This window comes from Mizuhopecten yessoensis, unplaced genomic scaffold (genome assembly GCF_002113885.1).
Source record: "Mizuhopecten yessoensis strain PY_sf001 unplaced genomic scaffold, ASM211388v2 scaffold2929, whole genome shotgun sequence".
Classification (NCBI taxonomy): Eukaryota; Metazoa; Mollusca; class Bivalvia; order Pectinida; family Pectinidae; genus Mizuhopecten; species Mizuhopecten yessoensis.
Window position 1 is genome coordinate 2,370 of NW_018404790.1, and position 26,901 is coordinate 29,270.

The 26,901-nt window shown below is 36.0% G+C and overlaps 1 protein-coding gene and 11 non-coding genes across 22 annotated transcripts in view; 11 read left to right on the plus strand and 1 right to left on the minus strand.

The window, feature by feature from the left end:
• The first annotated feature begins 2,394 nt into the window (after window positions 1-2,394).
• Trnaa-agc lies at window positions 2,395-2,467 on the plus strand. Its single transcript has one exon. It is a non-coding gene; the product is annotated as a tRNA-Ala (tRNA).
• A 1,168-nt stretch (window positions 2,468-3,635) lies between these two features.
• On the plus strand, window positions 3,636-3,708 carry Trnaa-agc. Its single transcript has one exon. It is a non-coding gene; the product is annotated as a tRNA-Ala (tRNA).
• Window positions 3,709-4,415: 707 nt separating this feature from the next.
• Window positions 4,416-4,488, plus strand: Trnaa-agc. Its single transcript has one exon. It is a non-coding gene; the product is annotated as a tRNA-Ala (tRNA).
• Window positions 4,489-5,373: 885 nt separating this feature from the next.
• On the plus strand, window positions 5,374-5,446 carry Trnaa-agc. The gene has a single exon. It is a non-coding gene; the product is annotated as a tRNA-Ala (tRNA).
• Window positions 5,447-6,153: 707 nt separating this feature from the next.
• Trnaa-agc lies at window positions 6,154-6,226 on the plus strand. Its single transcript has one exon. It is a non-coding gene; the product is annotated as a tRNA-Ala (tRNA).
• An 885-nt stretch (window positions 6,227-7,111) lies between these two features.
• Trnaa-agc lies at window positions 7,112-7,184 on the plus strand. The gene has a single exon. It is a non-coding gene; the product is annotated as a tRNA-Ala (tRNA).
• Window positions 7,185-7,891: 707 nt separating this feature from the next.
• Trnaa-agc lies at window positions 7,892-7,964 on the plus strand. The gene has a single exon. It is a non-coding gene; the product is annotated as a tRNA-Ala (tRNA).
• Window positions 7,965-8,849: 885 nt separating this feature from the next.
• Window positions 8,850-8,922, plus strand: Trnaa-agc. The gene has a single exon. It is a non-coding gene; the product is annotated as a tRNA-Ala (tRNA).
• Window positions 8,923-9,629: 707 nt separating this feature from the next.
• On the plus strand, window positions 9,630-9,702 carry Trnaa-agc. Its single transcript has one exon. It is a non-coding gene; the product is annotated as a tRNA-Ala (tRNA).
• Window positions 9,703-10,916: 1,214 nt separating this feature from the next.
• Window positions 10,917-10,989, plus strand: Trnaa-agc. Its single transcript has one exon. It is a non-coding gene; the product is annotated as a tRNA-Ala (tRNA).
• Window positions 10,990-12,242: 1,253 nt separating this feature from the next.
• On the plus strand, window positions 12,243-12,315 carry Trnaa-agc. Its single transcript has one exon. It is a non-coding gene; the product is annotated as a tRNA-Ala (tRNA).
• Window positions 12,316-13,867: 1,552 nt separating this feature from the next.
• Window positions 13,868-26,901, minus strand: part of LOC110446681 (basic salivary proline-rich protein 1-like) — a 33,454-nt gene continuing 20,420 nt past the window's right edge. For 5 of the 11 annotated variants that reach the window (XM_021491948.1, XM_021491947.1, XM_021491946.1 and 2 more), the window contains 9 exons: window positions 26,401-26,466; window positions 26,137-26,202; window positions 25,556-25,621; window positions 24,790-24,849; window positions 24,429-24,494; window positions 17,844-18,584; window positions 17,202-17,252; window positions 15,965-16,044; window positions 13,868-15,507 (listed from right to left, as the gene is read on the minus strand). In XM_021491948.1, the coding sequence (XP_021347623.1) occupies window positions 15,970-16,044; window positions 17,202-17,252; window positions 17,844-18,584; window positions 24,429-24,494; window positions 24,790-24,849; window positions 25,556-25,621; window positions 26,137-26,202; window positions 26,401-26,466 (1,191 nt within the window). In that variant the 3' untranslated portion in view covers window positions 13,868-15,507; window positions 15,965-15,969. Of the gene's footprint in view, window positions 15,508-15,963; window positions 16,045-17,201; window positions 17,253-17,843; window positions 18,585-24,428; window positions 24,495-24,789; window positions 24,850-25,555; window positions 25,622-26,136; window positions 26,203-26,400; window positions 26,467-26,901 lie in introns of those variants that run through there. The other 6 variants (XM_021491949.1, XM_021491945.1, XM_021491953.1 and 3 more) reach the window with 6 other exon arrangements.

Sequence of the window (26,901 nt, forward strand, 5' to 3'; positions counted from 1 at the left end):
TTACATCGGTTATTCGGACCGACCATTTCAGTCTCAAAAAACGTTTTATTTAAACATAAACAGTATTTTCCGCCGTTTAACTGGAAGTTGATTTATTTTATAAGTTCTGTTTACTCAATTTCAGTAAGGTCTTCCTCACTGGAAAAAATATCTTGATATTTCGTAAAAACCTCTTAATATCCAGAAGAAATTTCACAAATGTATCTTAATGATGTCTTATGAAAAAAACACGGGGACGTCGCAAGTGAAATGTCAATTCTCAAGTGTTTTGAATATTCACTTGTCATGGCCCTACATTCAATATACCATTCATTTTCTTTTAACTGACAACATTTGGACCAGATGACAATGTTTTGGTATCTGGGTAGATAAATGAATCTAGTGCAATGATGTATTACCTATAAGGAACTTCTGGATGAGGCTTCAATTCGTCGAGATGGGCTATACGCGTTCAGTGCTACCATTGCTACACCTCCATGACCACACTACCACAGGCAAGATGACAGGACGCAATATAAACATGCATTGAGGTTGACAAGCATCTATTCCCAGTACATTACATGCAGATGTTAACACTTTGTTATTTGTGGGTCTTTCGAGATTCCTCCTCATATGTTCACGGCAATGTTGTTATTTGACATGTGCTTCTATGGCTTCAATTAATTGTGCTGCACACCTGTGTTTTAAAATAGATTAAAAGTTATTGTTAGTGTTAATTAATTGGTATTCAATGTCTATTAAAAAGCCACATTCAGATTCTTTGCAGACTAATTTCTTTTGACATAGCATACTAATGGCGCCTTTTTGAGTGCTGCTTCACTCAAATGCAATGCAGTGGACACTAATTTGACACATGTGCTTCTTCCATGCTTCCATAAATTTACTTTTTATTGACACTTAAAACAATAATATACATAATCGGTTTTTCAATAAAAACATTCAATTTCACAACAAAGAACATATGCATTGACCAAAATGTGCCAAAAACTTGTAAATTTGTTCTGAACAAAAAACATTTTTGCCTTCATTTCGCATTTCCTGTTTGTGTCACTTGTCAAAATACAACACACAAATATCGTCTTACCAGGACATCGACTCAAGCAATACATTATCTATGTTTACTTTATGTAAATTACAAGTGTATTCTATCCCACAAACCATACTTACAATAAATAAACATTGTCGATCTTCTGCATCTCGGCGTTTTCTCCTCAGCTTCATGTTGTTGACGTCTGATGCACATTGCCGGAAGTGACGCCGCACAAACAGTCCGATCCTAGACATTATGGTTTCTTTTTCTGTAGTAATACTCCTACATTTGTGTAATTCAATTCGGAATCAAAAGTATTTTATTATTTAAGGAATTATACTCTTGTTTTGATAACTATGACAGGAAATATTGTCATTTTTGTAAATTAACTGCGGAGCGATATCGCCATGTCGTCCGCCACGGAAATCATACGAAGAGGAAGAACGTTGTCTGATTATGGACAAAAGACCTGGTTACGACCTGTGCTAGTTATTTTCGGTTAATTTGATGTCAACGCAGTCTATTTCGTGTCGTTTGGTGTCTTATGGACGCACCGATCGCTTGTGATTGTGACGGAAATACTCACCATCTTTTGACAGCTAAAAAAATAAAAATGTCGGCCTCCATTGGACAACACGATGACTTTCGATTTAACCAAAATCTATCTATGGATCTTTAAACATAATTTACTTCATAGGAGTACATCACTGTATATAACATCTTATTTTTGCCAACGTTTCAATTCTCAACATGAATAGGTTATCAGTTCTAATTTTCCCCTCAAATAGTCACTCATTTATATTTCAAATAACACTATTCATAGAGTGCGTGGCAAACGTTCAATCATGGCTATAGGTAGTTTGAATTAATAACTTCTAATATTGAAAACGACAATTCAGCACAGCTTGTAATAAATGTAATATTTACACATGAAATAAAGGGACCTGAAGGTCAATTATGAGTGTTTACATGAACCTTAACGGGGTTCGCAAAGCATGATAAATGATTGATTTTCGAAATTTCCCTGAATATTAAAGACAGGACAGAAAAAGAAAACCTGCTGGATAAAGTTACCATCCACCCTAGGTAGATATTAACAAAATATTATAATATTAAAAATAGTTAAATAAACTTGACCCCTGTACCCCATTTAATAAAGGTCATTGTCAAGCATTTAAGATAGCTCTCCTTTTGGTCAGCTACACGCTAAAATATATACATAGCTTGATCATCAGCATCATAATTATCGAACATTATTTCACAGATTTAGATATATCCTACCCTGCGGCTTTGAATGATGACCAAAGTACTTCATTTGGACAGTTCGAAAAGTCTTCCAGTAAACTGAGGAGATTACCTTAACTGGGGAATTAGCTCAGATGGTAGAGCGCTCGCTTAGCATGTGAGAGGTACCGGGATCGATGCCCGGATTCTCCAAATTTTTATCTTTCCCGAACGTCGTTTTATGATTAAATGTTTTACACTGTAGCCTTGAATGAAGGGTAATGTTATTTATTTGAACAATTCAAATATAACTCAATCTCATCTTATTTCATGTTATGTTGTGACTTTAGCCTAACAAATATCACAACCCGCCAAATTACGCTCAGCCCACTGGCTCTATTTTTACCCTACACCATACAACTGGGGAATTAGCTCAGATGGTAGAGCGCTCGCTTAGCATGTGAGAGGTACCGGGATCGTTGCCCGGATTCTCCAGATCTATATTTTCCCCTAAAAATAATGTTAATCGTGACTGAACGTCTAAGATATTATGTAACCATTTTAACGAATTCGGATTTTTTTTAAATGTAAATATTGCCAAGTACATCTCCCCTCGGGTTTGAGACTTCTCTGTCCCACCCTCAAGGTAGGGGAAGATTATTTTAGTCCTTTATTTGAACATGTTTGATATCTATCTACCTCGGCTAAGCCATACGGTATATGGGATGTCGCCTTCCTAGACATCCAAGTGTTTCACTCTTGTTACACAAAAGACACGTGTATAGGGATTGGAACCCCCCGCTGGATCTCGAAGATGGTACGACCCAAGCCTTACAACATTTATAGCCACCTAGCTATACTCAGCGCACTGTTACTATTTTTATCTCACCACGTACGTAATTTTAGGCTTGACTTATCAAGTAGTTGTTAACTTACCTAATCAAGATTTTCCTTTTTTTCCCTGTAAACACAGCCAATGATACTTATTACTCAATATCAAATATTCTATCATATTAAAAGTAGACTTTCTCTCTTTTAACCATCCAACTGAGTTACGTTTCTCTGAATATTGATGACTGGACAGGAAGGAAAACCTGCTGGATAAAATTACCATCCACCCGAGGTAGATATTTACAAAATATTATAATATCAAAAATAGTTTAATAAACTTGACCCCTGTAATATTTGAACAATTTAGATAGCTCTCCCTCTGGTCAGCTACACGCTGTAATATATGCATAGCTTGACCATCAGCATCATAATTATCGGAAATTGTTTCACCGATTTAGAGATATCCTACCCTGCGGCTTTGTGATGACCAAAGTACTTCATTTGGACAGCTCGGAAAGTCTTCCAGTAAACTCACGTGTGTACCTTAACGGGGCAATTAGCTCAGATGGTAGAGCGCTCGCTTAGCATGTGAGAGGTACCGGGATCGATGCCCGGATTCTCCAGATCACTCTTTTCCCAAAAAAATATTATTAATCGTGACTGAACGACTAAGATATTATGTATTGTAACCAATTTAACGAATGCGGATTTTGTTTTAAATGTAAATATTGCCAACTACATCGGTTATTCGGACCGACCATTCTGTCTCAAAAAACGTTTTATTTAAACATAAACAGTATTTTCCGCCGTTTTACTGGAAGTTGAATTATTTTCAAATTTCTAATAACTCAATTTCACTAAGGTTATTTAAAGATTTCTTTATTTGACCATGTGACCTTGATAACTAGTTGGACAACGCTAGCTTTGATAACCCTCCGGTAACTCATCCGACTGGTCCCATGTTTACCCTTACAATGATAAGTAAGGAATTAGATCAGATCGAAGACAGGACAGAAAATGAAAACCTGCTGGATAAAGTTACCATCCACGCTCGCTTATCATGTGAGAGGTACCGGGATCGATGCCCGGATTCTCCAGATTTTTGTCTTTCCCGAACGTCGTTTTATAATGATTAAGTCTCGAGAAGTCGTATCCTTACTTAAACATGTTTTACACTGTAACCTTGAATGAAGGGCAATGCTGTTTATTTGAACAATTCAGATATCACTCAATCTCATCTAATTTCATATCATGTTATATTTAATGATATGACAACCCGCCAAATTACGCTCAGCCGACTGGTCCTACTTTTACCCTACACCATACAACTGGGGAATTAGCTCAGATGGTAGAGCGCTCGCTTAGCATGTGAGAGGTACCGGGATCGATGCCCGGATTCTCCAGATCTATCTTTTCCCCAAAAAATAATGTTAATCTTGACTGAACGTCTCAGATAATATGTAACCATTTTGACGAATGCGGATTTTTTTAAAATGTAAATATTGCCAAGTACATCTCCCCTCGGGTTTGAGACTTCTCTGTCCCACCCTCAAGGTAGGGGAAGATTATTTTAGTCCTTTATTTGAACATGTTTGATATCTATCTACCTCGGCTAAGCCATACGGTATATGGGATGTCGCCTTCCTAGACATCCAAGTGTTTCACTCTTGTTACACAAAAGACACGTGTATAGGGATTGGAACCCCCCGCTGGATCTCGAAGATGGTACGACCCAAGCCTTACAACGTTTATAGCCACCTAGCTATACTCAGCGCACTGTTACTATTTTTATCTCACCACGTACGTAATTTTAGGCTTGACTTATCAAGTAGTTGTTAACTTAGCTAATCAAGATTTTCCTTTTTTCCCTGTAAACACAGCCAATGATACTTATTACTCAATATCAAATATTCTATCATATTAAAAGTAGACTTTCTCTCTTTTAACCATCCAACTGAGTTACGTTTCTCTGAATATTGATGACTGGACAGGAAGGAAAACCTGCTGGATAAAATTACCATCCACCCGAGGTAGATATTTACAAAATATTATAATATCAAAAATAGTTTAATAAACTTGACCCCTGTAATATTTGAACAATTTAGATAGCTCTCCCTCTGGTCAGCTACACGCTGTAATATATGCATAGCTTGACCATCAGCATCATAATTATCGGAAATTGTTTCACCGATTTAGAGATATCCTACCCTGCGGCTTTGTGATGACCAAAGTACTTCATTTGGACAGCTCGGAAAGTCTTCCAGTAAACTCACGTGTGTACCTTAACGGGGCAATTAGCTCAGATGGTAGAGCGCTCGCTTAGCATGTGAGAGGTACCGGGATCGATGCCCGGATTCTCCAGATCACTCTTTTCCCAAAAAAATATTATTAATCGTGACTGAACGACTAAGATATTATGTATTGTAACCAATTTAACGAATGCGGATTTTGTTTTAAATGTAAATATTGCCAACTACATCGGTTATTCGGACCGACCATTCTGTCTCAAAAAACGTTTTATTTAAACATAAACAGTATTTTCCGCCGTTTTACTGGAAGTTGAATTATTTTCAAATTTCTAATAACTCAATTTCACTAAGGTTATTTAAAGATTTCTTTATTTGACCATGTGACCTTGATAACTAGTTGGACAACGCTAGCTTTGATAACCCTCCGGTAACTCATCCGACTGGTCCCATGTTTACCCTTACAATGATAAGTAAGGAATTAGATCAGATCGAAGACAGGACAGAAAATGAAAACCTGCTGGATAAAGTTACCATCCACGCTCGCTTATCATGTGAGAGGTACCGGGATCGATGCCCGGATTCTCCAGATTTTTGTCTTTCCCGAACGTCGTTTTATAATGATTAAGTCTCGAGAAGTCGTATCCTTACTTAAACATGTTTTACACTGTAACCTTGAATGAAGGGCAATGCTGTTTATTTGAACAATTCAGATATCACTCAATCTCATCTAATTTCATATCATGTTATATTTAATGATATGACAACCCGCCAAATTACGCTCAGCCGACTGGTCCTACTTTTACCCTACACCATACAACTGGGGAATTAGCTCAGATGGTAGAGCGCTCGCTTAGCATGTGAGAGGTACCGGGATCGATGCCCGGATTCTCCAGATCTATCTTTTCCCCAAAAAATAATGTTAATCTTGACTGAACGTCTCAGATAATATGTAACCATTTTGACGAATGCGGATTTTTTTAAAATGTAAATATTGCCAAGTACATCTCCCCTCGGGTTTGAGACTTCTCTGTCCCACCCTCAAGGTAGGGGAAGATTATTTTAGTCCTTTATTTGAACATGTTTGATATCTATCTACCTCGGCTAAGCCATACGGTATATGGGATGTCGCCTTCCTAGACATCCAAGTGTTTCACTCTTGTTACACAAAAGACACGTGTATAGGGATTGGAACCCCCCGCTGGATCTCGAAGATGGTACGACCCAAGCCTTACAACGTTTATAGCCACCTAGCTATACTCAGCGCACTGTTACTATTTTTATCTCACCACGTACGTAATTTTAGGCTTGACTTATCAAGTAGTTGTTAACTTAGCTAATCAAGATTTTCCTTTTTTCCCTGTAAACACAGCCAATGATACTTATTACTCAATATCAAATATTCTATCATATTAAAAGTAGACTTTCTCTCTTTTAACCATCCAACTGAGTTACGTTTCTCTGAATATTGATGACTGGACAGGAAGGAAAACCTGCTGGATAAAATTACCATCCACCCGAGGTAGATATTTACAAAATATTATAATATCAAAAATAGTTTAATAAACTTGACCCCTGTAATATTTGAACAATTTAGATAGCTCTCCCTCTGGTCAGCTACACGCTGTAATATATGCATAGCTTGACCATCAGCATCATAATTATCGGAAATTGTTTCACCGATTTAGAGATATCCTACCCTGCGGCTTTGTGATGACCAAAGTACTTCATTTGGACAGCTCGGAAAGTCTTCCAGTAAACTCACGTGTGTACCTTAACGGGGCAATTAGCTCAGATGGTAGAGCGCTCGCTTAGCATGTGAGAGGTACCGGGATCGATGCCCGGATTCTCCAGATCACTCTTTTCCCAAAAAAATATTATTAATCGTGACTGAACGACTAAGATATTATGTATTGTAACCAATTTAACGAATGCGGATTTTGTTTTAAATGTAAATATTGCCAACTACATCGGTTATTCGGACCGACCATTCTGTCTCAAAAAACGTTTTATTTAAACATAAACAGTATTTTCCGCCGTTTTACTGGAAGTTGAATTATTTTCAAATTTCTAATAACTCAATTTCACTAAGGTTATTTAAAGATTTCTTTATTTGACCATGTGACCTTGATAACTAGTTGGACAACGCTAGCTTTGATAACCCTCCGGTAACTCATCCGACTGGTCCCATGTTTACCCTTACAATGATAAGTAAGGAATTAGATCAGATCGAAGACAGGACAGAAAATGAAAACCTGCTGGATAAAGTTACCATCCACGCTCGCTTATCATGTGAGAGGTACCGGGATCGATGCCCGGATTCTCCAGATTTTTGTCTTTCCCGAACGTCGTTTTATAATGATTAAGTCTCGAGAAGTCGTATCCTTACTTAAACATGTTTTACACTGTAACCTTGAATGAAGGGCAATGCTGTTTATTTGAACAATTCAGATATCACTCAATCTCATCTAATTTCATATCATGTTATATTTAATGATATGACAACCCGCCAAATTACGCTCAGCCGACTGGTCCTACTTTTACCCTACACCATACAACTGGGGAATTAGCTCAGATGGTAGAGCGCTCGCTTAGCATGTGAGAGGTACCGGGATCGATGCCCGGATTCTCCAGATCTATCTTTTCCCCAAAAAATAATGTTAATCTTGACTGAACGTCTCAGATAATATGTAACCATTTTGACGAATGCGGATTTTTTTAAAATGTAAATATTGCCAAGTACATCTCCCCTCGGGTTTGAGACTTCTCTGTCCCACCCTCAAGGTAGGGGAAGATTATTTTAGTCCTTTATTTGAACATGTTTGATATCTATCTACCTCGGCTAAGCCATACGGTATATGGGATGTCGCCTTCCTAGACATCCAAGTGTTTCACTCTTGTTACACAAAAGACACGTGTATAGGGATTGGAACCCCCCGCTGGATCTCGAAGATGGTACGACCCAAGCCTTACAACGTTTATAGCCACCTAGCTATACTCAGCGCACTGTTACTATTTTTATCTCACCACGTACGTAATTTTAGGCTTGACTTATCAAGTAGTTGTTAACTTAGCTAATCAAGATTTTCCTTTTTTCCCTGTAAACACAGCCAATGATACTTATTACTCAATATCAAATATTCTATCATATTAAAAGTAGACTTTCTCTCTTTTAACCATCCAACTGAGTTACGTTTCTCTGAATATTGATGACTGGACAGGAAGGAAAACCTGCTGGATAAAATTACCATCCACCCGAGGTAGATATTTACAAAATATTATAATATCAAAAATAGTTTAATAAACTTGACCCCTGTAATATTTGAACAATTTAGATAGCTCTCCCTCTGGTCAGCTACACGCTGTAATATATGCATAGCTTGACCATCAGCATCATAATTATCGGAAATTGTTTCACCGATTTAGAGATATCCTACCCTGCGGCTTTGTGATGACCAAAGTACTTCATTTGGACAGCTCGGAAAGTCTTCCAGTAAACTCACGTGTGTACCTTAACGGGGCAATTAGCTCAGATGGTAGAGCGCTCGCTTAGCATGTGAGAGGTACCGGGATCGATGCCCGGATTCTCCAGATCACTCTTTTCCCAAAAAAATATTATTAATCGTGACTGAACGACTAAGATATTATGTATTGTAACCAATTTAACGAATGCGGATTTTGTTTTAAATGTAAATATTGCCAACTACATCGGTTATTCGGACCGACCATTCTGTCTCAAAAAACGTTTTATTTAAACATAAACAGTATTTTCCGCCGTTTTACTGGAAGTTGAATTATTTTCAAATTTCTAATAACTCAATTTCACTAAGGTTATTTAAAGATTTCTTTATTTGACCATGTGACCTTGATAACTAGTTGGACAACGCTAGCTTTGATAACCCTCCGGTAACTCATCCGACTGGTCCCATGTTTACCCTTACAATGATAAGTAAGGAATTAGATCAGATCGAAGACAGGACAGAAAATGAAAACCTGCTGGATAAAGTTACCATCCACGCTCGCTTATCATGTGAGAGGTACCGGGATCGATGCCCGGATTCTCCAGATTTTTGTCTTTCCCGAACGTCGTTTTATAATGATTAAGTCTCGAGAAGTCGTATCCTTACTTAAACATGTTTTACACTGTAACCTTGAATGAAGGGCAATGCTGTTTATTTGAACAATTCAGATATCACTCAATCTCATCTAATTTCATATCATGTTATATTTAATGATATGACAACCCGCCAAATTACGCTCAGCCGACTGGTCCTACTTTTACCCTACACCATACAACTGGGGAATTAGCTCAGATGGTAGAGCGCTCGCTTAGCATGTGAGAGGTACCGGGATCGATGCCCGGATTCTCCAGATCTATCTTTTCCCCAAAAAATAATGTTAATCTTGACTGAACGTCTCAGATAATATGTAACCATTTTGACGAATGCGGATTTTTTTAAAATGTAAATATTGCCAAGTACATCTCCCCTCGGGTTTGAGACTTCTCTGTCCCACCCTCAAGGTAGGGGAAGATTATTTTAGTCCTTTATTTGAACATGTTTGATATCTATCTACCTCGGCTAAGCCATACGGTATATGGGATGTCGCCTTCCTAGACATCCAAGTGTTTCACTCTTGTTACACAAAAGACACGTGTATAGGGATTGGAACCCCCCGCTGGATCTCGAAGATGGTACGACCCAAGCCTTACAACGTTTATAGCCACCTAGCTATACTCAGCGCACTGTTACTATTTTTATCTCACCACNCAGATAATATGTAATCATTTTAACGAATGCCGATTTTTTTTAAACGTAAATATTTCCAAGTACATCGGTTATTCTTACCGGTATTTCCTCCGGTAGCTCCTCCGACTACTCCAATATTTACCCTTACAATGATAGGTGGGGAATTAACTCAGATCGAAGACAGGACAGAAACTGAAAACCTGCTGTTCAGTCTCACAAAATGTTTTTTAAACATAAACAGTATTTTCCGCCGTTTTACTGAATATTGATTTATTTTATCAGTTCTATTAACTCAATTTCAGTAAGGAATATAGAGAACGACAAATATAATGATAAATTGTTTCGCACTTATCGAAAAGAAATAATTTAAAGACTTTTATATTTGATCATGTGGCCTTGATAACGGGTTGGACAGGGCTAGCTTTGATAACCCTCCGGTAGCTCCTCCGACTACTCCAATTTTTACCCTTACAATGATAGGTGGGGAATTAACTCAGATCGAAGACAGGACAGAAAATGAAAACCTGCTGGATAAAGTAACCATCCACGCTTAGCTCGCTTAGCATGTGACAGGTACCGGGATCGATGCCCGGATTCTCCAGATTTTTGTCTTTCCCGAACGTCGTCGTTTAATAATGATTAAGTCTCGAGAAGTCGTATACTTACTTAAACATGTTTTACACTGTAACCTTGAATGAAGGTCAATGTTATTTATTTGAACAATTTATATATCACTCAATCTCATCTAATTTCATATCATGTTAGCCTAACAGATATGACAACCCGCCAAATTACGCTCAGCCCACTGGTCCTATTTTTACCCTACACCATACAACTGGGGAATTAGCTCAGATGGTAGAGCGCTCGCTTAGCATGTGAGAGGTACCGGGATCGATGCCCGGATTCTCCAGATTTTGTCTTTCCCGAACGTCGTTTAATAATGATTAAGTCTCGAGAAGTCGCATACTTACTTAAACATGTTTTACCATGTAACCTTGAATGAAGGTAAATGTTATTTATTTGAACAATTTTGATATCACTCAATATCTTATTTGACAACCGGCCGCCATTACGCTCAGCCCACTGGTCCTATTTTTACCCTACACCATACAACTGGAGAATTAGCTCAGATGGTAGAGCCCTCGCTTAGCATGTGAGAGGTACCGGGATATATGCCCGGATTCTCCAGATCTCTCTTTTCTCCAAAAAAATAATGTTAATATTGACTGAATGATTAAGATGTTATGTACTGAAATCTAACGAATGCAGACTTTTTGGTTTTATTAACCAAGTACACATATTACTCAACATCGAACATTTCTATCGCAAAACGGTAGAACCTCCGCGATATCATAAGTAGACTTTCCCGCGTTAGATTTGCTATATATATATTTATATAGTGTGGTATTGTGACGGGCCAGGGCCACTTGATACAAGTCTGTATTTAACAAATATGACCTTAAATAACGGTAAATGTGACTGATTTAAGAATTCTGAGATCTTTATAAATAGAAATGCAGCATTATCGCAGCCTTACAACTTTGGTAGCCTGTCAATTTGCTCAGTCAAGTCATAGTTACTGTTCCATTGCCTCTCGACAGGGTAATTAGCTCAGATAGTAGAGCGGGTTATCCCCTACACGGCCTATTTCTTTTTACAAACAATTAAAACAGAAAAGCAGAACTTGCAAGTAAAAGTAGCCCAGCACCTCAATCCCAGTCTACTGGTAAAAAAATATGACCCTATAGGCTTTATGGTTATGTCTCAAGAAGAAGTCATTTTTTTTTTTTTAACATGTGACCTTAAATGGATGTCATTTATTTGAACAATTTTGATATCTCTCCCTCTCATCTTATAAACCTTAGATTTGACAGCCCGCTATTTACACCCCACGTTATATTACCACTGGGGAATTAGATTGATCACTCCATACCCGCCATTACGCTCAGCCCACTGGTCCTATTTTTACCCCGGAGCTAACAACTGGGGAATTAGCTCAGATGGTAGAGCGCTCGCTTAGTATCTTTCCCGAACGTTGCTTTATGATTAAATCTCGAGAAGTCGTATAGGGTCTTACATGTTTTACACTGTAACCTTTGATCACTCACTACCCGCCATTACACTCAGCCCACTGGTCCTATTTTTACCATGCAGCAAACAACTGGGGAATTAGCTCAGATGGTAGAGCGCTCGCTTAGCATGTGAGAGGTACCGGGATCGATGCCCGGATTCTCCAGAAAACATTTTTTTTTTATTTCCATTTTTCCCCCCGAAAGAAAACCCCGACTCTTTACCTAGTAACAATATTGTGCCGTTTGTGATTTGCATTTTGATATTATATAAAAAATGTCAATCTTTTAAAATGTAATTTTCATGGTTTGATGATCAGACTTTCACCATTTTGACGTAATTTGTTTTACTGTTTAACATTGTAATAAGTCTATCTCAATATTTAGGGTTGTAGTTTGTTTTAAATCAAAATATCCACAATCGGACTCCAATCATCAAGTCTTTTGGAAATTATCAAATTATGTTGTATATATGTTTTACTTAGTTTACACCAAAACCTAGTCTAAATACTGTGTGCAGTGTTCCATTATTTTCCTTCTAAATTGTTATTGATTATGTACGGGGGTCCATCGGTGCCAAATGAAATCCAAAAACAAAACAATTTATAATTTGTGCTTTATTTCGCTAAGGATTTCTATGCAAAATTTATGAAGGTTGTTTTCATTTTCTTGTTAATTTGAAAGTAAAGATATCCATACTGTAACATATATGTAACCCTTCTTCATGTTTTGGCACCAACATAAGAATTCCCCGTCCTCCAAAATTTCATATTATATTTAATTAACCCCTTAATCAAAGACATTTGTCCGAAAAGTTCTTACCCCTTGCTAAGATCCACCTGTCTCAGCCATTTTTTTTTTTTTATGAACTTTTTCATTTTCTAAGAAATAATATTTACAATACATGTATTTTTGATGAATCTTGGTCAGTATTCATAAATCTGTTACAAAGAAATTGTCTGAAAACTCATTTATTTCTAAGTTTCTAAGTACATTACTTTTTATCAAAAAATTCTATTTGGCCCAGAGTCAACTTAAACTTGAAAAATTAACGCTAGACACACAGGTAATTAATTACATCTTTAAAATTTGGTAATAGAAACAGCATGCTAAAAATAAATAATATTGCATCATACATCTAGCTGTTTTGTCCTTTCAGGATTCATCGGTGTGGCTAGGGTACCCTACTTTTGAGGCAAAGGTCTGGAAATACCTCACAAAGTAGGCAAAGGTCTGAAAATACCTCACAAAGTAGGCAAGGGTCTGAAAATACCTCACAAAGTAGGCAAGGGTCTAATAATACCTCACAAAGTAGGCAAGAGTCTGGAAATACCTCAAAAAGTAGGCAAGGGTCTGAAAATACCTCACAAAGTAGGCAAGGGTCTGGAAATACCTCACAAAGTAGGCAAGGGTCTGAAAACAACCTGTTTAGGAGGTAATAGTCTTTGCTCTGTTATAGCAAATATCCATGCTAAGAAATGATGGCCAAATGAATTTTTTTCTTAAAGTGATTCCCTTAGTCATTCAAAATCTAATCAGAGCAACACGTTCCTGTGAGGGATGTATATTGTAAGTTTGATTATTTTAATCATCCTTAACCTTTTCTACAAAACTGTGTCCATGACATCTGGATTGGACGGATAGAGGTACAAGGGTTCTGTGTAGACTTTCTGCAATACCATGTTGGGGGTATATAATCATAAAAGACAAGAGACAAGATTTGATAAAAGTCTGCCATTTATTGCTCCTCGTTTTACTCCTTTATACTGGTGACAGACAACACACACAGATAGGCCACACCCACTACTGGTTACACTTGACTGAACACAGCTGCTGCCTCGTACTGGTATAGTACACATAAGGAAAGAAAAACTGTATCTCAACTACAAAAAAATGTACCAGACTGTTTATATCAAACTCCAGTCTCGTTCGGTTCCTAATGTGTAATAAATACGCAGAAAAAAAATAAAGTTAAAACTTGCAAAAATGAAACAAAATTTGTTCAAAACATATGTTAATATTCCAGAACACTTCATTCTTTATGTAAAATTTCATGACATTTGTTGAACACATCCTGTTTTACAACCACAAAAGAACCCCAATAACGGCGAACACAATAACATTCTCTAAAACAATACAGTATATTGTACAAAGCATTTTATTAAAAATATAAAACCAACATGAAATTTTCAATAGCAATTACTTTAAAGGAATTCAGTAATTAAAAGTTTTCATTTATTTTTTTCTTCTGCAGATTAAGGTTACAGAGCAAGACAGTCGTAGATGGTAGACTCAAGTTTATCACATCAAAGAGGACTGGCAGTGATTTACAACAAATAAACATTTCACGGAATTGCATTTAACTCATATACCCCTGAAGTTTCATAATGAACTATTCCAACCTTTGAATTAGAAGAGTCCAAATGTGTCTTCAGGGGTGAATGAGTTGAATCAACTTAATACTGTTCAACATAAGTTATCACTGATAAGACGGCCTGTAACAGGTGCCATTTTCCTGTTAACAGTTTACACTTACTTTTACACAGAAAAAAAGTGTCAGTTTAAAAACATTTCAAAAATTTCTCCAAAAATTACAAACAACCAGTACTGTATCAAGAGATATTTAAAACATTGTTTATACTTTTATACTAATATGATCAAGAATAAAAAAAATATGAGATACATATCAAAATTGGATGTTTTAAAAATGAAGTTCATTTAGTTGGAAAATTAACAACAATTTCTCACTTATCAATTAAATACAAAATTACACATACCACAGAAATATGACTAACATCAATTGGGGACAAGCAAAACGTGGAAGTACAAATTGTGTGAGTCTTACTGAGTGCTGCATGGTCACAGCATTTAAACTTCACAGAGTCCAAAGTTCGTTTCATAAAGTACCCAATTTCAAACTAGTAAAAATAATCACACTTTACAATACTTTGCTCTCAAAAGTGAAAAACAAATTCAAAATGTGAAAATCTAAAACATGACCAAAAATGATTTTTTTACAAAGGAAATGTACGCCGAAATCTTGATGAGATGTTAATTAAATGAAATTACAAGGTACATTTACAAAATGAATTTGAATAATGACCTGTGGACTAATGATTTGCGTAATGGCTATAAACAGCTTATGATGTATGAAATGATGAAGAGATGTCGGGAGTCTGGCAGTAATGGAGTCCCACACACACAGAGTGTCTGTACATGTTGTCTGAGAAGTTGAAAAGCTGCTAACAAGTTAACGGTGGTGCACAATATCTGCAGGCACAGCCAGATCATCCAGAAAGGGAAATTACCGGTAAGCTGCACCACACTCAGTATCGACTAGAACCAGCCACTGTACACGTCTGTAACATGACAAATAGAACTAGATTATATACTGTACATAATCTTCACAACAACATCAAATAGCAAGTCAAATATAGCTTATATAAAAACTGTACATAATCTTCATGATCACAACAATATCAAATACGGTCAGGTCACAGAATTATTAGGAGATTCTATTCTTTGGTTTCCTGCGTCAGTCAGATGTCAAAAAATCAACTTCTTCCTTCAATTTCCCATTGTAATAAATAAGCACTTGTGAAATAGATACATTCTGCCACCCTAGATATTTATGGTATTCACTTTTCAAATTGTAAACATTAAATTTATATCCTCTGTACGTATGATTTATATAAATAACCATACTACTATTTTTTTTATCTCCAGTTTATTGTATAAAACTTTGCTATATACATATGTAAGCTTATTCTATGAACTCTAGATTTACTATTATCCAATCTGGAGAACCTAACTCACTCCACTCATTCCTGTTTCCTTGGTCGTCCGCGCCCCCTCTTTTCACTCCGGGATGTCACCTTCTTGGTTTTTTTTACATCCTGGAATTAAAATTACAAATATAAAGACATTAACTAAACAACAAAATCATTCACTCCTTCCTTTGGTTTGGTTTAATTTCATTTAACGTCCTATTAACAGCTAAGGTCATTTAAGGATGTGTCTCCATGTGTGTAGTGTATGCGTGCTTGCATGTGTGTATGAAGGTGACAGGGTATGTTGGTGTGCTTGCCTATAGTGTGGATCTGATGCCAACTTTATAGTGCTATCCCACTGAAATGCCATGATGAAGGCACCCAGCACAGAATTCTTCCCCTTTAATTTTTTTTTTTAATTTTTGGTTGAGTATTCCCCATGTGTGTAATTGGGTCTGAAATTATATGGCTTCTGACCCCCTTTTCTAGGAATTTGATATTGGGAGTACAGTTCATCTAAATTGCAGATTAGCTACAAACTTTCATAGAAACACTCCAAAATGATTTACAGATTATAGCTATACAAAATCATATTTCAAAATTCAAATTGATCTTGGATGAAGAGCTATTACTAAAAAGTTTCTAGGTTTAAATATCACTGTACCAATTCAAACTCAAACAGACATGCAGAGAACAAACTCTTTTTCCCCTCCAAGATATAGAGAGATTTAGGTTTGACTTCAACCAAATGTGACTTGAATATAAAGGGTCATACAGTACAACCAGCCGAAAGACTAATTGCTTTGTTAGTTTGTAGAAGTATTATCTGGTCCAAACATCACTTTAATGCTACACTTCTGTTCCAAAAATCACATTAATGCTAATACTAAATGTGTTATCGGGTCAATAGATTCTCCAACTGCTAGTGTGTATTTATAGCCCTTTTTCGTAGGGAAACAGTCATGTTTCCCTAAAACAAGGGTAATAGTTATATGTATACTAAAACAGACCATTTACAAAACAGTAAACATTATCATGCCTTATATTGATGTTGTCTCCATTAGATAATTGGGATTAAGGGGTGATAACTCCTACTGCCTTTTCTGGAGTGGCCCCAATTCAAATAGGGGAAATCTGACATTACAAATTCAAGAGCAAGAATTGAACTGCACAGAAAATTTTAAATGAATGTCATGTGATAAATATATTCAGATCTACAATGCTGCCATAAATTAGATATGGAATAATTACAAATGTATATCATAATGAGAAATATTGGTTACCTTGGAGTCATCTGCTGATGATCTTGCACGCGAGTGCAAAGGACCAGAGGTCTACAACAGAGTTTAATTGGTATTTAATTAATACAGGTGCTTTGAACAATGGATATGCAGAACCAAAGAACTTGCCTCGTATGGAGAGATTGGACACTCAGTACCTAGCTCGTACATGCAACTCTGGTGCAACAATGGCGCACAAACACCCACCTGATTGAGGTCATTCCAATACAGATTTACGGTAAAATAACCAGTAATAGTCTTATTACTGTAGCCACTGAAAACAGAAATCAGTTTCAAACATTTCCAAGGAAGCAACAAGCACTATACGTATACACATAAATGGCATTCACAAGCATACCAGGGTACTAACCTAACACTTCCATTTGTTTAGTTACCTTTTCTGGAATGAATTCTGTTCATATCATGCAAAACTTCACAAATCACTGGTTTTTTGTAACAACTTCTTCTTGCAAACTGTCAAATCTTCAGATGCATTTTGGAAACTAACCATCAGATAGACGTTCCCTCCCCCTTGCTAGCTACAGCAAATCATTTCAACATCTTGTTTACAACATCATGTCTATGATTGCCACTTTCCGCAATCAAGGCCTGATCTTGTCTATTTTCTCTTACTATTCAACTTACCTGAACTTCAGGTTTACGTTCACAGTTCTTCAAAGATGGTGAACAATTTGGGATTTTTACAAGATTATCCGCTACAGACACCCACCCTTGAATTTTGGCTCCGTGTTCAACACCACTTTGTTGATCATTTGCCATGTTTATGACAGGAATCTGTTCAACTCGTGTTAACACCCGTCTCTGTGGCCGATAATTCAACAGTTGCCGTTCCAGTTCTATCTTGCGCTGTTTAAATATGATGATACGTTTGTCGAGTTCCAGCCTCTGCTCCTCCGTATCAATAAGCTGGGTGTTCACGGCCAGAAGTTTCTTCTGTAGAACGTCCAGCGCAGGTTCACGGTCACACTCATAGTTCAGTAAATGTTTACTATGGTTCACATGGAGTAGACTCCTTTGGTACTCGTTGAGCATGGGATAACGGGCATTGCTCCCTTTTGATGGAGTCACATTGAAGATAGTAGGATTCACAGAAGGTGTGCCACAATTGCGAAGATTCAAATGAGGCGTGCCAGAATTGCGAAGATTTACGTGAGGCGTGCCAGATTTTTCGTCCTTGTGCGATTGAACTAGCTGGACAGTAACAGGTACAATTCTGTTTTTTGTGGGTGGTTCCGTTTTGAGGGGTTTCACAGTCATAAACTTTTTTTCAGTCGGCTTGGGTTTAAATTTCGCCCTCCTAATTTTGAATGGTTTCACTTGTAGGCGGTATTTCTCTTTCTTGAAATACTTTTTCTTTACTTGAATCTGGCAGAGCAACAAACACAACATGTCAGTCAGTGTACATTCTTCTTCATTCAATCAACAGTTTTGTGAGCATGATTTTATATTGGTGAACTATTAACACTTCCTTCAAATGTGACTTCTTCCAAGTTTCCAACATGACTTAGCCTTGTTTAAACCGAACAGTACAAGAAATATAATAAGACCCTCATATTTGATAGTGATCAAGTAAACTCTACCAGAATAGCCATTTACATAATTTACAGTACTTCTGAAGGTTTGGGGTGAGAGCAGACCTGAACATCATACGTGGCACCTCTTGCAGACGTTTTCTAGGAAACTATGGAGAAACCGAAACTTGTGTCCTCTTTTTTGTTCTTTTCTCACCCTCCTCTTCTTTCTTTTTAGCTGACGTGTCTCCCCAGACACATTTTGTAAGCTATAGACAATTGTCGAAATAATGTGAGTCGAGTGTCATGTTACAATGGTTACATAATGACATTTCAGTTATATTCCACTTTTTAAAGTGCCCCTTGCGTGGTCCCATCATTCAGGGTCTCAGTTTACCTCCAAATGGCTTTTGACCCTCAAAATGTTAGAGCTCGTGGCGTACCATATGAAAGTGTCAGAATTTGTGATTTATGCCTGATTTTACCCCCAAATTATATGTCTTGCAAAAACAGTGTCATTTATGGACTCTGTTTTCATATGACCTTATATTTAGCTGTTGCAAGATCATAAAACCCTGAACAATTAAGAACAACAGACGATATCTGTAGTTGTTGTCAGATCTAATACGCGTCATCAATAAAATTTGTTTCAACAAGCGAAGCTGACAAAAATCTGTTTGACAAAGAAGAGTGCAATGACCTGCAAATAGACGCAACAATCTGATCAGAAGCAAATTAAAGCTCTCCGACAGACTTCATGTCCAACATAAATGTTCCAGATCCTTGGAAGAAGTCGGTTTAAAGGAGCATCATGGAAGTCATCCTTGAATGTAAAGTGGGGGCATCTCCCCATAAATTAAATTATGAATAATCTGGCAGGTGTAAATATGAAGTTGATGTATAGCTTCGGAGTAAAATGAAATATCTGTACACTTGCAGATATGGCTGATATGACCACATGGAAGATAAAAAAATAATATTTCAATAAGACATACAAAATATAACAACACAATTGTGATAGAGTGGATTTTGATATAAACAAAGGAACAAGCAGAAAGACTTCCTCGGCTCTCAGACAGCTCATGTTCATTGAATATAGAGGTATGTGAAATCCATGTCAGGTCATGATCAGTTCAGCCCCTTATCTTGGGTTAAGTTTTTACGGTTCTCATTGTTGTGGCAGTATCACAAGTGAAGCACTTTGAATCTAGTCAAACAATACCAGCCGACCACAAAGTTAACATAGTTTGTAAACCTAAAACCATGAAGTGTGCATAATTAAGAACTTTGTATCAGCATAGAATCTACTAAGAGTTTTTTAAAGAAATAAGATACTTTTAGTACGTCTCAAAATTAACATTGCCTTTTTATTCAAAGTTTGTTTGACTTTATACCTGGAAAAGCAGTGTATACTTTAACATGTTGTGTGGTGTAAATATGTATCGATTAAATGACAAAACCCTAGTCAATGTTATTGTATGTGAACATGACTTGCGATATTCTGTTAAGAGTTTTAGTTCAATATACCCGGTAACTGTCAAATGTTCACCCAAAATTGCAAAGATGGGTACGAAAACAACTTACGAACAAAACTATGTAATGTGTTGTAAAAATGTACCTTTTGTAGGCGTAACATAAACACAAGAGGCCCAAGGGCCTTAGCGGTCAACTGAGTTATATCATAGGTACTGGTAGCTTTATTTTTATTGTTTAGATGTGATGTGGAAATCAGCATGTAAACTAAGTGAAATACAATACTTGTCATGCCATCAAAGGATAAGAATTTGAAAAATATTGGTAAATGTTCCCCTTAGGGCCCCGCCCTAGCACCTGGGGATGGGGCAGGAATTCCAATTTTACAATGTAATACCCTCATCCACCAAAGATGATTCTGACCAAGTTTGAATAATTTTCCGCTGAAAATGGATAAAACATACCCAAAAATTGTTATTTCCCTACATAAACTATAGTAAACTTTACCCCCGTCCCAAGGAGGAACGGATGCCTCAGGGGTCCTGAAATGGACAATTTCAATAAAGCTCCTGATGATCTTTCTATCCATGCACTGAAATTGACTGCAGAACCTCTGAGTCTGGAGAAGAAGATTTTTGAAATATTGGTAAATTCTTTGGCCCCTAGGGTTGGGGTAGGAATCCTAATTTTACAATTTGAAATTTTCTTCCTCCAAGGATAATTCTCACCAAGTAAGAATAATTTCCTACAGAAAATTTTCAAAATATACCTAAAAGTGTTGTTTCCCTATTTAAACTCTAGTAAACTTTACCCCCTCCCCAAGGGAGAACAGATAGCTCGGGGTCCTGAAATTTACAATTTAAATAAAGCCCCTGATGATCTATGATCCATGCAGAGAAAATGACTGTAGTACCTCTGAGTCTGGAGAAGAATATCTTTGAAATATTGATTAATTTTCCCTTTGGGGCCCCACGTGCACCCTGGCCCCAGGTGTTGGGGTAGGAATCCCAATTTTACAATTTTGAAGCCACATCTACCAAGGATGATTCTGACCAAGTTTGAAAAAAAATCCATCAACTGGTTCTTGAGAAGAAGTTGAAAATGTAAAAAGTTTACGCACGACCACAGATGGAAAGTGATCGGAATAGGTCACTTGAGCAAAGCTCAGGTGACCTAATAAACCACTACCAACAACTCCCTTTCCCATCATCACATCAGCAACACCATCAACATAACAACTTCCTACTTAATCATCATCATCCTCATCATCCTCATCCTCATCCTCATCCTCATCATCATCAGACAACTCCAAGGGTCATCCATGTGTCTTACAGATCATCCTATACTTAGTATACATAACAATGGTATAATAATCATAACCATTGCCTGTATTTGTAGTAAAATGTCCGTGAAATACACAGGTTTTACACACTTATTTCACCGATATTTTTAGTCAATACAAAGAAGTGTAGATTTTATGATTTTGATCTTTATTATAAAAAGTGACATTGTCACACCAATAAAACTGACATACAATACATTTATCAATAAAGGAATTATAAAGTGATAGACGTACGGACAGGATTCAACAGGCTATACGACCAGCGAGTACGGAAGTTTTGCATGTGTTCATGAATTCAAATTTTCAACAGAGTCCAACTTTTAACAAATACCAAATACAATACCAATTTTGTTTTAGAATGACACTCTTGTATTTTCAGAATTTTCCCCCCAGTTATATTACTTTCCTAGAAGATACATGCATCAAAGTAATTTCTATGTAAGCACATACAATGTACAGACAGCTATTATGTATCATAGTAACACATAATATTCACAATCATGCAACACAAACAACTACATTAATAAATATTCTACTCTAAGTTCACTGCTAAACGTATTTTGTAAAACAAAGTGGCCAAAATAGCACCATTTTTTTCTTGAAATCAATGGGAATGTTAATAAAAGTTGTGTTAGTTAATTAATCCATGTGTTTAATTAATCTAAGATTGTTCTAAGTTTCACTTAGTTTATTCTTAATGCAAACTTAATACAGGTAAAAGTTGCGTTCATATTAATAACAAGTTAACAAGTGAAGTGGACATTTAGATGCTGAACCTGACATGAATATACATGCATCTATAAAGCTATTTTTTAATGTTTCTTTCATTTTCTTTACATTTTGGAAAAAAATAAAATGTTACAGATGTACTGCACAACAAATACATTTGCACCACTAGTACTATGAATCATAGCATATATATATATGTAAATGAATTACCTCCCCCTTTCTACCAAATATAGCTCATAGATGTCCCTGCCAGTGGATTACCTCCCTTCGGTACCAAATTAAGTTCATAAACTTCACTTTGACAGGAGACCACTGTCCACTCATGTATTTTTTTTGGTTTTTGTTAGAATGCTTATATTTTTCAGAATCTTTTGTTTGGATGCAACAGTAAGAGCTCATTAATTAAGAAACAAATTGATTGCATTCATGAAGTAATGATATTCATTTGATCTCCTTTTATGTACGGTACACATATATATTGACCTAGATAAAATAATGCGTTACTTCATATTCTAAAACTTGAATGCTGCCAAATGAAGTCACAGTATGACCAGATCTATTCATGTATAAAAAGTCTTTTAAAATGGATTAAAAATACTTTCAACGACACAAAATTATCTACAAAATATTATTTCAATTAATAAAAGCTTTGAGCTCTTCTTGAACACATTTCAGGAAGTACTATTCTATATATATATATATATTATAAAAAGAAAAATTCTTAACAACGAGTCTTTGGTACTTTCATCTCTTCTAGGAGATTCTTCAGACTATATATATATATATATATATGTTTCATCATTCTATGCCTCAGGTAAAACTCATACCTATGACAAATCTATGTACTGAACACAAGTAATGAGGCCAGTGTATAACATATATACATGTACTCTGAATGTATCAGGAAGACAACTTTACAGTTTTAGTCTTCTGTTTTGGCCTCTATTCATTTTCCCAATATTTGCAATCATCGGACATTACGTAAACAGCTTCCCGGACTAGTTACAAGAAACTTCAGTTATACTGAAATTTATAAAAACAGATATACAAATTTATATATGTATATTTGATCACAATGCAATTCTTTCATCTTTCACAGAGAAAGTAATTTACAAAAGTGAATGTCAGAATATGGTCGTCGATTCAAAGTCCAATGGTACTCCTCAACTGTAAACTGGCACCAGATCACAAGTCACACGATACGCATAAACATGTTCAAGAAAAGTCATCATTCCCACAATGTTTATAATAACACAGCATCTGTTCATGACGTGGACTGTTATCTCGTAAGACAGCAGCTATAGCAGGTGGACGTGTTTTGAATATTTCCCAATGTCCTGCAGCATGAAAGACAAATGGAGGAATTCAATCAGAAATTTTGAAAAATTTGTCACGAAAAAAGACAAGGTAGATGGTTGTATGAATTTAAACTATTTTCTAGCATGGAGTTGAGTGAATAATCGGTACCTGTTGATTTAAACTTTTGTCTGCATAATTTTAACAAAAAAAACACCCAAAAAACTAAAAATGATCAAACTGCAGAAGATGAATTAACACTATCAACAACTATCGAGAGAATTCGTGGCATGAAATTCTGCAAAACTTACATAAACATTTAGGATTTGTAGTGGAGCCATCGGTTTTATTCATACTGCATCTGTTTCTGCGTCAATATCAAATTCATATTCAATTGTTATCTGTGAATATAATCATTACAACCGGGTATTGCATTATTTTCACAAGTAAGCGTCACTAACAACCTTTAAAACCATATTTTAACAATGTCTAGAACCACTGCCATATTTTGTGTGCCAAAATTCAACAAACAATCAAACTTGTTCCTCAAAGCGAAAATCAGATTTGGTTTGTAGGTCACAGAACAACTTTTTTTAATTAAAATCAAAATCGATAGCAACAGAATCTTCAAATTTCCATTTCAAATACTGATGAAGTCTACAAACATTTTACTAGTACTGTGATCATCACCTTCATAGTGACAAAGTCTATAACTTATTTTTGTGCTCATATTGTACTTAGATGTGAATAAAAAATGTTTCCTGCTTCCATCATAATTATATTTATAAAATTCAGATTAGAGTAACTGGCTTCAAAAATTGTCACTTATCGTGATCGAAGTTACTTTAAGGCACTTACAGCCGTGACAGTCATATCAGCTTTAGGTCGACCCCTGGGTTTCCCTGTTGGCTGGTATGGAACCCTCTGTCAACACAAAGGGGTGGAGATCTTGGTTACCAGACCAACAGATAAGTTCTCAGATCAATCCATATATTCTTGAAAGTATTTCAAGTCAGTCAAATTTTATATGGCATCTGAGGAACACTGACATTAAAATGAGAGTATTACAAACTGACGTTGGTTCAAATTCAAAATATGGAGTATAATTCAGACAATGATGATTTAATCTACAACAAACATATTATGCTTTGAAAGAATAAGAGATGCTCTTTATTTACATATATTTTATCTACAGGACTTGGATGCATGTAGAACTTACAGCTTTATCACCTATAGGTTTCCGTCCTCTTGGTATTCCCGTGGGGACATATTTTTGCCTCTGTAGTTAACAAAATTGGAAGCACACTTATTTCATCTGTGACAATAAATCTGAGGATTTCATAATTCCCTGAATTACCTCCCTTTATTTTCTGACCGATTTCATTTAGTTTATCTGAACATATCTGCTAGACACGGTCTATTTTTTTCTTATAAACCTCTCATTGCTTGCCATTAAAATAGCTATTAATCGTTTCCCAGACTGCAGAGCCCCAAACTTATTTTCTGAAAATTTTGTATTTTACAATGTTTACACATGAACACATGTATGGAAAGTCCCTTATTAAAATTTGTATTGATTACATAAATGATAGTACTTGTTTTTGCCTTTTACATTTTGCTGACAGTAATTTTGATAAACTTGCTGACAGTAATTTTGATAAACTTAACCTCTGATAGAGATTTTTGCTTTTTAGAACCATTGACTATTGATCAACTCTGTCCCTATCCTTGTCCAAAACACTTGAAACAAAACATTAATTGGCAAGCTAAAATTCTGAATTATTTGGAAAGAGAACAAGTCCAATACTTTTAACTCAATCTGCATCTTTGCATGTTTAAATTTCGAGGTTGACGTATAGTGCGAGTTTGTTGTACTTGACAACTACAATTAATTTTCATCGACCTATGACCATTTTTTTTTTTTTAATAATTATTATCTTTAATCATGACTTTTTGACTGGACTAATATTTTTTGTTTAACTTACACCATTTTCACCCAATGGTCGTCGACCTCTTGGCTTTCCTGTGGGGATATATGGGGATTTTTCGGCCTGCAGTACACAAAATATCTCTTGTATGAATAAGTGTTTCCATGAAGCATAATATGCCTGAGTGACACAGATTGCAAATATTCAAAGATCCAACATCGCATAAGTATAATCCATGTTATGAGTTCATCTGTTCCCTTTTTCCGGTATACAAAGTGCACAATTGCAACAATTACACTACTCAAACTTAGCTTTAGTCCAATAACATCTAAACACAACAATTACACTACTCAAACTTAGCTTTAGTCCAATAACATCTTAAGACTCTCAAACTTAGCTCTAGTCTAATAACATCTTAAGACAACAATTACACTACTCAAACTGATCTCTAGTCCAATAACATCTTAAGACAACAATTACACCACTCAAACTTAGCTCTATAGTCCAATAATATCTTAGACAAAAATGCCTCCAATGAAATTATGCATTGTACTTGACAACTACATGTACATGTACAGTGTATACTTATCTGCCTTGACGACTTTTTAACCCGAATGATTTATTTTTGTATAACTTACACCATTTTCACCCAATGGTCTTCGACCTCTTGGCTTTCCTGTGGGGATATATGGGGATTTTTTGGCCTGCAGTAATATAAACAAGATTTCAAAAATAAACCTGTCTAAACCAAAACCAAAAATATTGCTATAATTTCATGTTTTTAACCCAAAATTGCAAACGAAATTCCACAACTTTTACAAAAAATTACCACTTTTTAACTTGATCCCAATTTTTATGACAAATTTTTAACCTGATTTTTTATTTTTTTTTGTATAACTTACACCATTTTCACCCAATGGTCGTCGACCTCTTGGCTTTCCTGTGGGGATATATGGGTTATTTTTTGCCTGCAGTAAACAAGATTTCAAAAATAAACCTATCTAAACCAAAAATATGGCAATAACTTCCTACTTTTAACCCACAACAACTTTTACAAAATATTATGATCAGTTTATGGCAAAAAAGCTAACTTTTTTATAACAGTTATCTGTATCCTGACCAACAACACAACAAACAGTAAATAATTTGTAAAGATTTCCCCTCAATTGACTTATATTACTCGTATATATTTGGTAAAAGACAAACTATAGCTATCAAGTTTGTTAACTGGAGTGCTTGAGTGCTGTCTTGTAAGATTTTTAACAGTGTATACAAATCAAATATACAAATTCACTGTCTACCATACTGTGTATGTCATGTGTATAAACGAGTGTTTGCATGATACTCGAAATCTTTATCGACACGGAGTACAAATACTATTCAAATATCGAACACCATATATT